The sequence below is a fragment of the Trichosurus vulpecula genome, chromosome 2 (genome assembly GCF_011100635.1).
Source record: "Trichosurus vulpecula isolate mTriVul1 chromosome 2, mTriVul1.pri, whole genome shotgun sequence".
In the NCBI taxonomy this organism is placed as follows: Eukaryota; Metazoa; Chordata; class Mammalia; order Diprotodontia; family Phalangeridae; genus Trichosurus; species Trichosurus vulpecula.
Window position 1 is genome coordinate 394,544,356 of NC_050574.1, and position 13,147 is coordinate 394,557,502.

At 36.8% G+C, this 13,147-nt stretch overlaps 1 protein-coding gene and 1 pseudogene across 1 annotated transcript in view; one reads left to right on the forward strand and one right to left on the reverse strand.

Annotated features, from left to right (window-relative positions):
* Positions 1 to 3,021: 3,021 nt before the first annotated feature.
* Positions 3,022 to 13,147, reverse strand: part of TUBGCP5 (tubulin gamma complex associated protein 5) — a 46,022-nt gene continuing 35,896 nt past the window's right edge. Inside the window, exons 17-23 of the mRNA XM_036746373.1 lie at positions 11,553 to 11,637; positions 11,335 to 11,455; positions 10,644 to 10,822; positions 9,689 to 9,814; positions 9,001 to 9,089; positions 5,509 to 5,609; positions 3,022 to 3,694 (exon numbers count right to left, since the gene is read on the reverse strand). Coding sequence (XP_036602268.1) covers positions 3,648 to 3,694; positions 5,509 to 5,609; positions 9,001 to 9,089; positions 9,689 to 9,814; positions 10,644 to 10,822; positions 11,335 to 11,455; positions 11,553 to 11,637 — 748 coding nt within the window. The 3' untranslated portion in view covers positions 3,022 to 3,647. The remainder of the gene's footprint in view (positions 3,695 to 5,508; positions 5,610 to 9,000; positions 9,090 to 9,688; positions 9,815 to 10,643; positions 10,823 to 11,334; positions 11,456 to 11,552; positions 11,638 to 13,147) is intronic.
* Positions 5,631 to 6,610, forward strand: LOC118840235 (annotated as a pseudogene).

Here is a 13,147-nt window from a genome sequence, read left to right on the forward strand (position 1 = left end):
GAAGTTCCCACAGCCAGGGGCTTTCTGCCCCACTGCTTCTGCACTCACCAGGCATGTGCTGGTTCCTTCTCGCCCCCATCGCTCTTCACAGCATAGCCAGTTCTGGCATTCCTGGTCAGCAGAGGTTCCCTCAATCTTCCTGGGCTCAAACCCCCAACTCTCCTCACTATCCGAGGTGAAAAGTTCCTGTAGCTGCAGCCAAGGCAGTCTGTCAAACCAACTAACCCCAGGACTTGCAGCTAGTTGTTTAAGCAGCCTGCGGCTGGTTAAAACGGAACCTCGCCTGGAGGTGTTTACGCTTCACAGGGACCAAACCTCAGCCAGATATTTTTCTTTGGATCTTCTCAAATCGTCCCAGGAAGATTCTGGTTGTGCCCCTATGCTTTGTCTCCATCCATACCTTGTTTTCCCCAAGGTGCTATTTCAACTCTTGTGGGGGAAAATCTTGAGAGCTTGGAATTTTCTGACCTACTCCATCTTCCCAGAATCCTCTCAAATGGAATTTTAAATGTTGTGGATAAGTTCACTTACCTTGGTAGTGTACTTTCCAGGGAAGTAGACATTGATAATGAGTTTGATACACGCATTGCCAGAGTTAGCTCAGTGTTTGGGAGGCTCCAAAGGAAAGTATGGGAGAGAAGAGGTATTAGATTGATTACCAAAGTGAAGGTCTACAGAGCCATTGTGTGGACCTCATTGTTATATGCCTGGGAAACCCGGACAATCTACCAGTGCCATGCCAGGAAACTGAATTGCTTCTATTTGAATTGTCTTAGGAATATTCTGAAAATCACCTGGCAGGATAAAGTACCAGACATGGAGGTCCTTACTCGAACTAAACTGCCAAGCATTCAAACTCTGCTTCAGAGTGCAACTCTGATGGGTTGGCCACATTGTTTGAACGCAAAACAAATGCTTGCCAAAAAGACTATTTTATGGAGAACTCACACAGGGCAAGCATTCACATGGTGGTCAGAAGAAGCGATACAAAGATACTCTCAAGGTCTCTCTCAAGAACTTAGGAATTGATTGTGTGACATGGGAGACATTGGCACAGGACTACTTAGTATGGCGTGCCCACCTCAGAGAAGGTGCTGTGCTCTATGAGCAAAGCAAAAGAAACACAGGATGCACAAGTTTGGAGTATCCACCCCAAATGTTCACACGGACTATTTGTGCCCAACCTGTGTTGTTAGAGCATTCTGGGCTCGTATTGGCCTGATCAGCCACAATTGGATACATTAAATCTTGACTCTAGCGTAGTGATGTCATTTTGGTCCTCTTTGAGAATGAAGGATAACAACCAACCAACCATTTCTATCAAGAAATGGCAACTTGATTCAGATTTTTTAAAAAGTACATATGTGTTTCTTAATCAAAAAACCACAATCCTACAAATTGCGTAAAGATTAATTGAAAGAAATGTTCACTTTAGCAATTTCACCTGTCAGAGTATTCATTCCAAGAGTAATAACCAAAATCAAACTTAAGGAAACCATTCCAACCTCACTGCTAAAGTGAATTGTGTCCTTTACATATATTCTTGTGGACAAATGTTCTTGGAGCACAAAAAGACTTTATACCATTCTTTGGGGAGCAAAGGGATCATTAGCTAGTGTTCCAGAAAGTTGACCAAATAAATGAAGCTCGCAAGTCAGTACGTTTACAAAACTCCAACTAAGAGGAAAGCCATAGTGATACAACAGGCTATGAAGCCAAATATTAATCCTGCTCTCTCAATAAAGCTGAATACTTAAAGCTGGTCAACAAATAAGCTCTGACAATAGTTGTCAATAAATGTTTTCTTTTTTACAAAGGGTAAGGGAGCCAATCTATGTTGCTTGAAAGGGTACTCCCAAGATACTTGGAAAAATTATCTCATGTCACTAGAATGGTCCTTACTTGGCCAGTCACTGAATCTCATTTGAGAGTAAGAGAACATCAATAAGTATTTTATATCATGGAGAATTTTATAGGTAGGGCCTTCTCCCAACAAATGCAGCCAGTCTTCTAATACATATGATAAAAAGCTGTAATATGTAATAGTCACAAAGTATAGCATCTCTATCATATAATTCCAAAATGAGACCAAGACAGAGGTAACACGGGACAGTGGAAAAAACACAGATTGAGTTAGGATCTACGTTCTTCGTTTTCGAAGAAGCCCAGTGACATAATGGAGTGATGTCTTGAGTTGTGGCTAAGTTAGATTTAAGTAAGGCAGAGTTGCACAAAGTCTTCAGCCTCACTCTCTCTTCCAGAGTCATCAAAGTCCAGTGGCAGGACAAAGGTCAAGACTGGCTATGGCCCAGGATGCACTGGATGACCTTGGCATCTTCAATGTATGACCAAACTCTAAGTGCTTCACAGTGCCTGCTTTGAGCCACTTTCATGTATGCTGGAACAAATTGTTGTCATCTGCCCCTTCTGCTGGGGGAAGTCTTCACATGCTTGGGGCAGACATCTCCCTAATTCACCTATGGGTTTGAGGTCTGTCAGTTACCTTTAACCTGGTTTAGTCCATCTGCCAATAGTTTTACCATGGTGTGGCCACTGCACATACTACACATACTACATACTACACCACAGGTGAAGAGCTGGGTGAAGGTGGACACCAAAGGTGGATAAGCAGCCCTGAAAAGGGCTCAGCAAGCCCTCACACCAGAGGTGCTAGTCCTCCTGGTTCACCCCACTTGTTTGAAGTTATATAAGAAAAAATGTTACAAGCTTACTAAAAATTAAAGCAGGAGTGAAAGTAACTGAATTTTCATATGTGGCTTGCCTATGACTTAATAGGGTGGCATGTTTTTAACATAATTGGTTTATTCATAACCTGTGACCTGACACAATTGGTTATTCCCATGCCCCTTTAACTACAAAGACCTCTAGTAAAGTGTGCTGCAGAGTTTTTTTTTCCATTTTTTGTTTTAAGAAATAACTGTGAAACTATAGATGGCATAAAGATCAAGTCAAATGTGAGCACAAGCCTGCCATGAGGTTTACAAAGAAAATACAAACACACTGCATGGTAACCACATTTTATTTTGTCTGGCTAAAGCAAGTTGTTCATTAACAGCAAACAAAAGTAGGTATGTTCTAGTGGTTGGTATTATCGCATAATAAGCATTTTCTATTTGTAACATTACATGAAATTTTTTTTGGTCAGTGTATTTATTTGTGATGGCTCTCATGTAAAAAAAAAGATACATGTGATTCAGAGAAGGTTAAAATGAATTCAAAGCAACCTTCAAGGAAATAGATAATCTAAGACTACATTTAAAAATCCTATGTTGAATGTATAGCAGCAAAATGAGAATTTAAAGTGCCTTAAGTCTGTTTTAAAAATATGAAATATTTCAGTTTATGGTCTAATTAGGATACTTTAGACAATTATCAGGAATCTATAGCTTACAAAAGAAAAAATAAAGTACTAATAGCCTGTACTTAATATACATTATTTACATACTTTCATATGCACAATTCCATATAGTCTCTGAAGGGAAACAATAGCAAAATATTCATCCAGTTATACAATAGATTGCATTATTTCTTTTTTAAAAAAAAACCTAAAAAGTACATAAATATAATGCAGAAAATAAAACCTACAAGAGTAACTTTTTGAGGTATTCACTTAGACTGCACATGTCTTAACTCTGCTCCATGCCTGCCATGAGCGACAATGCCAGAGATTCCACTGTAGAAAAAAAAAGAAATGTTTAGATCAGTCTTCAATAACTTTAATAATAATCTTAGAAATATCAGAGTTTTTATGTTTATCTGATCAAATTTTAAATATATAACAAAAATTGTACCCAAGAAGACAAGTTTTTTTCTATTCATAATTTGCATTTCTAGATAAATAGTTGCTATCTCAGTCTCAGTACTTACAATCTGAGGACTTTGATTCTGGTTGGAACTTTTAGGGCAACCACCTCAATTGTAGAGATGAGAAAACTGAAGCCAGAAATGTCAAGTGACTTTGCCCAATGTAGAACTGCTAAAATATAACCCTGGTCTTAGGAGCGAGCTCTCCAAGGTCCACTGTTTTGTTTTTGTTTTTTTGACATCACCATGCAGCAGTCCAGCTATATCCGGTATCATAAATACTTAAAGATGAGTTCTTGACATAAAGGTGCTATAATCATACTGGTATATAATCTACTTGCATATCTTGCATACTTGTAGCAACCAACATTAAAAAAAAGCCCAATAAGAGATGAAACTAACACAAATCTAGCAATAACTACTACTGTGATATTACACGCATTTTCAATAGATTTCTGTAGCAGAAAGACTCAACCTACCAAATTTTCTAAACAATGCGTGGCAAAAAGGTGACTACTTATGTTCACTGTTTCCACTCACTATGACTCATCAGGTAGCTTCTTCTCAAAATTGTTTATTTCGCATACCCTCTTCTGAATCTAGTTAACTTAGTAAAATAAAAATAACTTTCAATATTTTTAAAAGGAGTAGCAAAAACCTACCAATGGCATAATAAATGTAAATGAAATCCATACCAGTTTCTGATTTATATTAAAATAAAAAATAAAGTAACTCAAGGCCAATGGTGTGGCAAATTTTGTCATCTCTGTTCATTAACTATGGGTACAAGGTAATAAAATCATCATTTTTAGTTTTTTAATTTGATATTTATTTTGTTATATGACTAATGAGAAAATTCAATATAGTGCTGCTAAGTGGTTTTACCACTGTTTAAAATGCTGAGGAACACCACCTACTGCTATTCAGCAAGATTAAAGTTACAATAAAGAAACTTAGTCTTAGTCTTTACCACAAAAATTACCACTAATATAAACTACAAGGTAAAATGAAGAGCTATAATTCGGGTCAATCTTATAACATGTGTCATAAGGTAACAGCTTCCGTCATCTATTGGTATTTTCATGGAGTGTTGATTTGTTTTTTGGGGGAATGTGCTAATGACATAACAGATGGTACTTACATTTTCCTTTGTAGAGGAAATACATATGTCTATAGTGTATACAATGATTTAATGTGTAACTTGTAAACTTTACAAGGCTATTTTATTTTTTAAGTTTTTTTTTGTTTTTTGGCAGGGCAATTGGGGTTAAGTGACTTGCCCAAGGTCACACAGCTAGTAAGTGTGTCAAGTGTCTGAGGCCATATTTGAACTCAGGTCCTCCTGACTCCAGGGCAGGTGCTCTACTCACTGCTCCACCTAGCTGCAAGACTATTTTAAGAGACATCTGCTTTTCCTATGTCATAAGTCCTCATGAAGATTGTACTTTTCCAAACTGTAAAAAGGACTATGCCTAAACATACATATGAATTATTATTCCTATTCACTAAGATCAGTCAAAAGCCAGTCTTGTTTATCAAAAATTAATAATACTATTAATCATGTAATTAAATAAATGGGTTATCATCTCTTAAAATAAAGATTTTTAGAACACCTCAATTTTGTATAGCATCCATCATAGCTCAAAAGATGTTTAAATATATTAACTGATTATATATACTCACAATGTGGAAAGGATCCTCTACAGACTGCTTTGTTCAAAACAGTTACAAGGAACATATGACAGTTTTTAAAATCTGACTCCATCTTTTCAATTGATTCCATCCTAGAGAAGAAAAATACAACTATGATTAAAAATACAGTGATGAAATCATGCATACAAAGCAAGAAGTCATTAGGTATATATATCTCCCTTTGGAATTAATTTCAAATTGCCTTATTTTAATTATAAAAGTCTTAAACCAAAAAGTACATCAAAGATTAAAACAAATTTTATCACAGCCTCTCAGAATTAAAATGAACCTTTGAGATCATCCAATCTAGCTCGTGCCTAAAAACAAGTCGCTTTCACAACTCCCCTGAAAAGTGAATACTGTTAATAAGAGGAAACCCTCTTCTTCCTCCCAAGTCACATCATTCCCCTTTAGAACAGGTATAATTGAAAGAAGCCTAAATCTGCTTCTCTGAAACCTGTACCAGTTGCTCTTAATTATTTTCTGGAACCAATGAGAACAAATTTCATCTCTCTTGAAGCCTTTCAAAATACTTGAAGATAGCTATCATGACCCCTACCTGCCAGATTTTCTTTTCTTCAAGTTAGTCATGGCTCCTGCCCCCAATCCATTCCTTCAACTGATGCTTCTACAACAGCGTCCAAGTCTCACTGTTGTCTTTAGCCAGCAGAGTTCAAGGAGGCCTTCCAGCTGTTTGACTGAACAAGGGATGGAAAGATCTTATACACCCAGTGTAGGAACATGAATGGCCCTGGGCCAGAATCCTACCAATGCTGAGGTGCTCAAGGTCTTAGGGAATCCCAAGAGTGATGAGATGAATGTGAGGGTGCTGGACTTTGAACACTTTCTGCCAATGCTGCAGACCATGGCAAAGAATAAGGACCAGGGCACATATGAAGACTACGTAGAAAGGCTTCAGGTGTTTGATAAGGAAGAGAACAGCACAGTCATGGGGGCTAAAATATGACACGTCCTCATCACCCTGGGTGAGAAGATGACAGAGGAAGAAGTGGCAGTGTTGGTGGCAGGGCATGAAGACAGCAACGGCTGTATCAACTATGAAGCATTTGTGAGGCAAATCCTGTCAGGGTGAAGGGCCCCATGGGTCAGAACTAGTCTGGATGATGCCAAATGGCTGAAAACAACTCCCCTTTCTAGAAAGAACCCCCTAACTTTTGTCAGTGTGAAAATAAACTTGCCATGGAATTTCTATCTTATCTTGGAACTCTAAACAATAAACTTGTTCCTAAAAAAAGGGGAGGGGAATAGAGCAGCAATGTTGGAGGAAAGAGTAAGATCAAGAAAGGAATAAGGACTCTTTTTGGGAGAAGGTGAGATGATGATAAAAGACCAAAACAGTGCAACTCCTAATTATATTTAGACTGAGTAGGTAGAATAAAAATTGTTAACAGTGAAACTGAAACTCAAGATAAGTACCTTCAATGAATTTGAGTCTCCTGGTGATCTATGTCCCAGGGTACAAAAAGAACTTGTGGATTTGGCTGCTTAACCTCTGTGGCTGATCTCTGAGGAATTGTGGCAAAAACAATTCCCACAGCTCCAGAGCAGAAATGCTACAGAACTAAAAGCAGGTAAACCACTGTCCTAATTTTTAAAAAGAGGAAACAAGATTGATAATTCAATCTATAGGCCAGGGTACTTGACAATGGCTTCTTGGTAATATGATCAAACAGATTATTTAAGGTGTGGTTTATGAATATTTAGAAAGAGAAGAGTGAGCACCAGGAGTCAGTGTGGGCTAAATAAAAACGATTCATGCCATGTTAACTTCACTTCTTATTTAACACAGTTAAGGAGACCATTAGACATAATTCAGTTAGATTTTTAACAAGAAATTTAACAAAGCTTTTCCACCATATCCTGGGATAAAGAGGACAAAGATGTGGACAGGACAGTAGTACAGTTCGTTGGATTTGGAGATCCCACTAGACCCAAACTGTTGATTAAAGGGTCAATGTCACATATAAAACTAAGAGCCATTCCCCAATGGATTAGTGGTCAAAGGAAATGAACAAATAGTTCTCAAAAGAAAAATCGGGAATGGTTTGAAAGGCTACCCTAAATAATAAGAGAAATGCAAATCAAAACAACTTAAGTTTTACCTCATACAAACACCCAAACTGGCAAGATAAACAAAAGAACTGGCTGAAGGAAATAGGATGTTTAGCCTGAAAAGATGACTTACTAATAATGAAAATGAACAATCATTAGTAATAATTTGAAAGAATGTAAGGTCTTTGAGGGCAAGGACTGGTTTTTTTACCTTAATAACTACCACAGTAAGCATTAAATAAATTTGAGGACTGGGTATAAGCACATAGTAAGTGATTCTTACATTTATAATGGACCTTAGGGTTATGAGAAGTTTTCAGACACAATCTCACTTGATAACAATCCTGGGAGACAGACAATACATACAGGGACTTTTGGGACACTGTGTACTATCCTCCTTTTATAAAGGAAGAAAACGAGACCTAGAGAGGTTAACGTCGCTAGCATGTGGAGGGGCCAGAATTCAATCTCAGAGCCTCTGGCTTTCAGTCTAGTGACAGGCTTAGGAGGTACATGACTACCATCTTCAAATATTTAAAAGGGTGACATACAGAGATGGATTAGATTTGTTCTATTTCACTCCATACATGGAACATGACAGTCAAAGCTTTCCAAAAATGATATGGAATGAATTTTTTGGAAGTGAGCCTACTATCATTGGGGGTCTTCAAGCAGAGGCTGAATGAGCACATGAAAATACTGCAGACAATAGGCATACTTTGGTCAGGAAATAGACTAGATGATCTTTAAGGTCCCTTGTAACTCTACAATTCTGTGATTCTTTAACAATCCTGTGAAACTATTCACATCTTTTAGAAGGAATATCAGAATGATCATTATTCTAATTTTACAAATAAGAAAACAAAGCAGAAAAACCATGTTTCTTCATTAAAGACAGAGTGCAAAGATGAGAGAACTAGATAAAAACCGAAGTCTCTGAATTTTACTTTGTCGTTTAACCTGAGGCAAGCTGCCTTCCAAAGCCAAGTGAAAATTTTGAATCAGCAAATGGTAAACTCTTTAATGTCAGCTTTTCAAGTTCACCAAACACACAATCATTAATTAAGATGCAACAAAATAAAATGAGGAAATATAACTTAAGATCAGCCCATTCCCATCTGTTTGTTAGTACACAAACTTTCTCTAAAAAATTCTCTCCAGACTTTTCCTACTAACATTTAATCTTCTGAATTATTATAAAAAAGAAAAGAAGAGGTTAGCAGTGATGTTCCTGATAATTAGTTTAAGTAAACAAACATCAAACTTAACTCTTCTTTTAAATAAGAATTAAGGCCAAAGTTATTGTTTCAAAAGAAAAACACAAACAACAAACCCTACCACAAAATGAACCCAACTTAAAACTGCTAAAACATTCAAAACAGTAGCATTTAATGAATGACTCCTACTTACTTCCAGGCTCCCAAACCAGCCTGCCAACGATCAGCAAACATGAGGACTAAATTTAAGACTTTCATTATAGCTTCCTTCACGAAACTCACCTGTTTGGAATTAGAATACAAAAATAAACATTCATTTTGGTGGCTAGGATTTTGATAATTTTAATCCAAAGAAGACAGGACCATCTTGTATTCACTCTAAATGAAATGATAGTGAAACATATCATCAATATATACTGAGCACTTACTGTGTTTAGGGCACTGAAAAATCCAGAGATCTAATCATACTGAGACACTGATGAAGAAGAAGGGAGACACTGATGTTATCAGCAATATGCTCTAACCAACCAGACCAAAATCTCCTATCATAAGTATAAATCGTCTATCATTTAAGTGTAAAATTTGGCAGGCAGTGTCAATGCATTGAGTTGTGCTCAACCTTACAAACACACACAATTGTAAACATTTCTAAACTATGCCTCTACTGAATAAATGAAATTATTCTTTTACAAATAAAGAGTAGAACTAACTTTTATAAAAGGACAGAACATTTCTCCCAGAACATAGTCATCTCAGCAGTATGGACTTGGCGGTCCATTAACTATAATTTGTCAAAACCAGATAAACTGCTTGATTACCAACTCCCAGGATGATGTGCTGCCTTGATAGGCAAGTATCTCCAGTTTTATTTGCTACTGTACCTTTTCTCTCAGAAGACATCGATCGTGAATTGTGGACAAATATCTATAATGAATTTTAATCAGTTGATCTAAATCCTTTGCTTCCTCCACTTGGTGCTGAAACTCCAGGCCTGTGCTGTGAAGAATCTTGGAAAAGAAAAAGAAGAAGCTTTAGCTCCTCAGACTGATCATGTTTTCTCTTCCCTGACCTTGTATACTTTGGTGGACCCTAGTCTCCAATTTCTGTTTCAAACTCATACTGAAAATACTTAAGTTTGTAAAGCTTTACAAAATAAATTACTCAAGGTTTTCTATACTGTTTCCTTATGGCTATTTGACATAAAATATGCTTGCCATTAATGGGAAGTTGCTCAAGACATGTATTTTGCACAAACTGAAACACTTTGTGACTGTGACATTAACATAAAATCAAAATTATTGTTTAATAGAACCAGTCTTATTACTCTGTAGCCACACTCGGTGGGGAGGGGGTGAAGAAACGGTAGTGACAGTGATATAGAGTTTGTTTTTTTAATTAAATCCACTATTACATAGGTTGATCATCTACCTTGATCACCAGAATTGATCACAAAATGGTCTGGCATTCTTTTAAAAAATTAAATCTGCCAACAAGGGACAAAGATTTGCCAAACTTGAAGATACTCAAATGAATATGCTATAGGCTATGAAGACAATTCCAAAATGAGTTCCAAAAATGATCTGAAAAAGCATGGCAACATTCGAAAAAATGTTTAGTCTCCTAAAGTTGCTTTTGTGAAAGAAAAATGCTTGTCTGGGTTAATAATTTTTTAAGAAATCAATCACATGACTTTATAATTACATATTTAAGTATCCTGTGCCCCATCTAGAATGTAAACTTCTTGAGGATGCATATGTTCTTATGAGAAATGCTGAATAATTCCTTTTAAATCTGCAGTAAGAATGAGAAATGGAATAAAACATTAGAAGCACATACCCTAGTCATGATGTAGTTGTGTAAGCTGTTAACAAAATGCATGAGTTTCACTCTCAAGAGAAACATTCGATGAATTTGTTGTTTTACAGGTTCCTTTTGTGGTCCAAACTGAGCAGCAGAGTCTTGTTCAAATAATGGTCCTTCCTTAATGGGTGGCTTTTCTGCAGTACTAACCAATTCTAGAAAAGAAAAAGAGGACAGTGGGTAGGAAGCTCATCTACATAAAGCACTATACTTATCATTACAGATGGTCTTGAATTCTGATGGAAGTGGTTATTTACATTTCAAAGGATGTACCAAACAGGAATACTTTGAAAAAAACTGGAAAAAAGGCTCAAATTTCAATGGCTTAGGAAAGGAAGGTTTCCCATTCTCCCTTTATTATTACTGTCATACAAAAAGGAAAACTCACATTTCATTAACATTAACTTCTCATTTAAAAAAGAACTTTGGCAGTGCCTCAATTCACATTACACATTAGCAAGAATAGTATTCTTGCTAAATTCTAAATTAAATTATAGCATTTCAGTTTTATATCTGCCTAAGTATCCTAGAGAATTTATCTTCAACTTTGCATAGTGTATAAAATAATTGGTTAAAAGGTATCATCTCAGTGTTTGTGTATATGTAGAAGTGTCAAAGACAATACTCCAAATACGTTAGTTTTTAACAATTAACTATAATTTCTTACCATCAAATCGTAAAACATCTAGACTGTATTTGGCCCACTTTATTTGCAACAGAAGAAGAAACACCTGATTATAAATTTTTTGGCATTCTAAACTTATAACAATGTCCACAGGCCAGGGAACCTAGGAAAAGGACAGAAAAAGTGAATGGAAAATAATATGTTCTCCTGAATTATTTGTAAGAGAAAGCAATTTTTTTGTAATCAAGACAATTATATACCTTATAACTCAATGTTAGGCCATCCAAGATATGAACAGGGAGTTTCTTCTTAGTTGTGTCAACATTTTCAAAAGATATTGATAAGCTAAATAAAGAAAATTTCAAAGTTTGAATTTATAAATCTATTCCCTGGCTATCCAAACTCTTTTTTAGGAAATAAAATCTCAACGATCTTTAAAAAGAAAAACATTCAGTTTGCATATATCGATTTATCTTTTCAATGTATTATCAAAGAAAGCACTGTATAAATATTTCCTACAATATTCCAGAAGGGAGATCCTAATTATATTAAATATATAACCAACAATCATCAAGCTAAATATATATAGTGACAAACCTGGAAGAGCACGTCCAGTTCTGGCCACATTTCAGAAGGGCAATAATAACCAGCTGGAATGTGTCAAGAGGAGAACGTAATGGGATAATTTAGTGACACAATGATGCCATCAATTAAAGGAAGTGAATATGTTGAACTTGAAGAGGGGAAGACTCAGTTGCAGTGAGAAGAGCCAGAGAACCGAAGAGATCTTGGAGGCCATCTAGTCCAACCTCTTCATTTTATAGATGAGGCCCCCTGAAGTGAAGTGACTCGCAAAAGGCCACATAAGTAGTTGACATGAGAGAAAAGATTTGAACCCGGGTCTTTTGTTTCTAAAGCAAAATCTCTTTCTATTACACCCTAGTGCATTTTTAAGATGGCTAAGATCTGTCTGACTTGGTCATGGGTCCTAGTTATGGGGGCTCCAGCTTTTTATTCTCAGAGCTCAAAAGACTTAGGCTTGAGCCCTGCCTCTGACACCTGTTTTTATTTTAGGCAAGTCAATGAACTTCTCAGCATTCTGGGCAATGCTCTATGAATAGAAGCTGCAGAAAAGGTGCCAACTTCCACTGGTAGAGTTTCCTCACCTGAGAGTTCCCATAGGTATATCACAGGTTCTATCCCTATAAAAGAAAACTGAACAATGACAGAGGTCCAGAAATGATGCTCCTGGGGCAGCTAGGTGGCGAAGTGAGTAAAGCACTGGCCCTGGAGTCAGGAGGACCTGAGTTCAAAACTGGCCTCAGACACTTGACACAATTACTAGCTATGTGACCTTGGGCAAGTCATTTAACCCCAATTGCCTTACCTTCCCCCCTCAAAAAAAAAAGAAAAGAAATGGTGCTCCCCAAAGAAGGGACTGAGTTGACTATCCCTGAAAGCGTTTAAGCAGAATCTGAATGAACACTTGTCAGGGATTTGTAGATGGTGTTCATGATGTGGGTATGGCTTAGATTACATGATTTCCAAGTCTCAATCAATAAATCAACAAGCTTTTGTTAAGCTTGATGTGTTAGGCACTGAGGATAATAAAACAGCAAACAACAAAGACGAAACAGCTCTTGCCCTTAGACAGCTTATATTCTCTTGGGGGAACTCTCAGGTACATATATAAAAGTTTAAACAAAATCGACACAAAGTAATTTCCTGGAGGAAGTCACTAGCCTTGGGGAATGAAGAAAGGTGTAAGTAAAAGTGTTTGAGCTGGGTAATAAAAGGTAACAAGGAATTCTAAGGGGCAGGAGTGAAGAGAGTTCATTCCAGGCATAGGGAACAG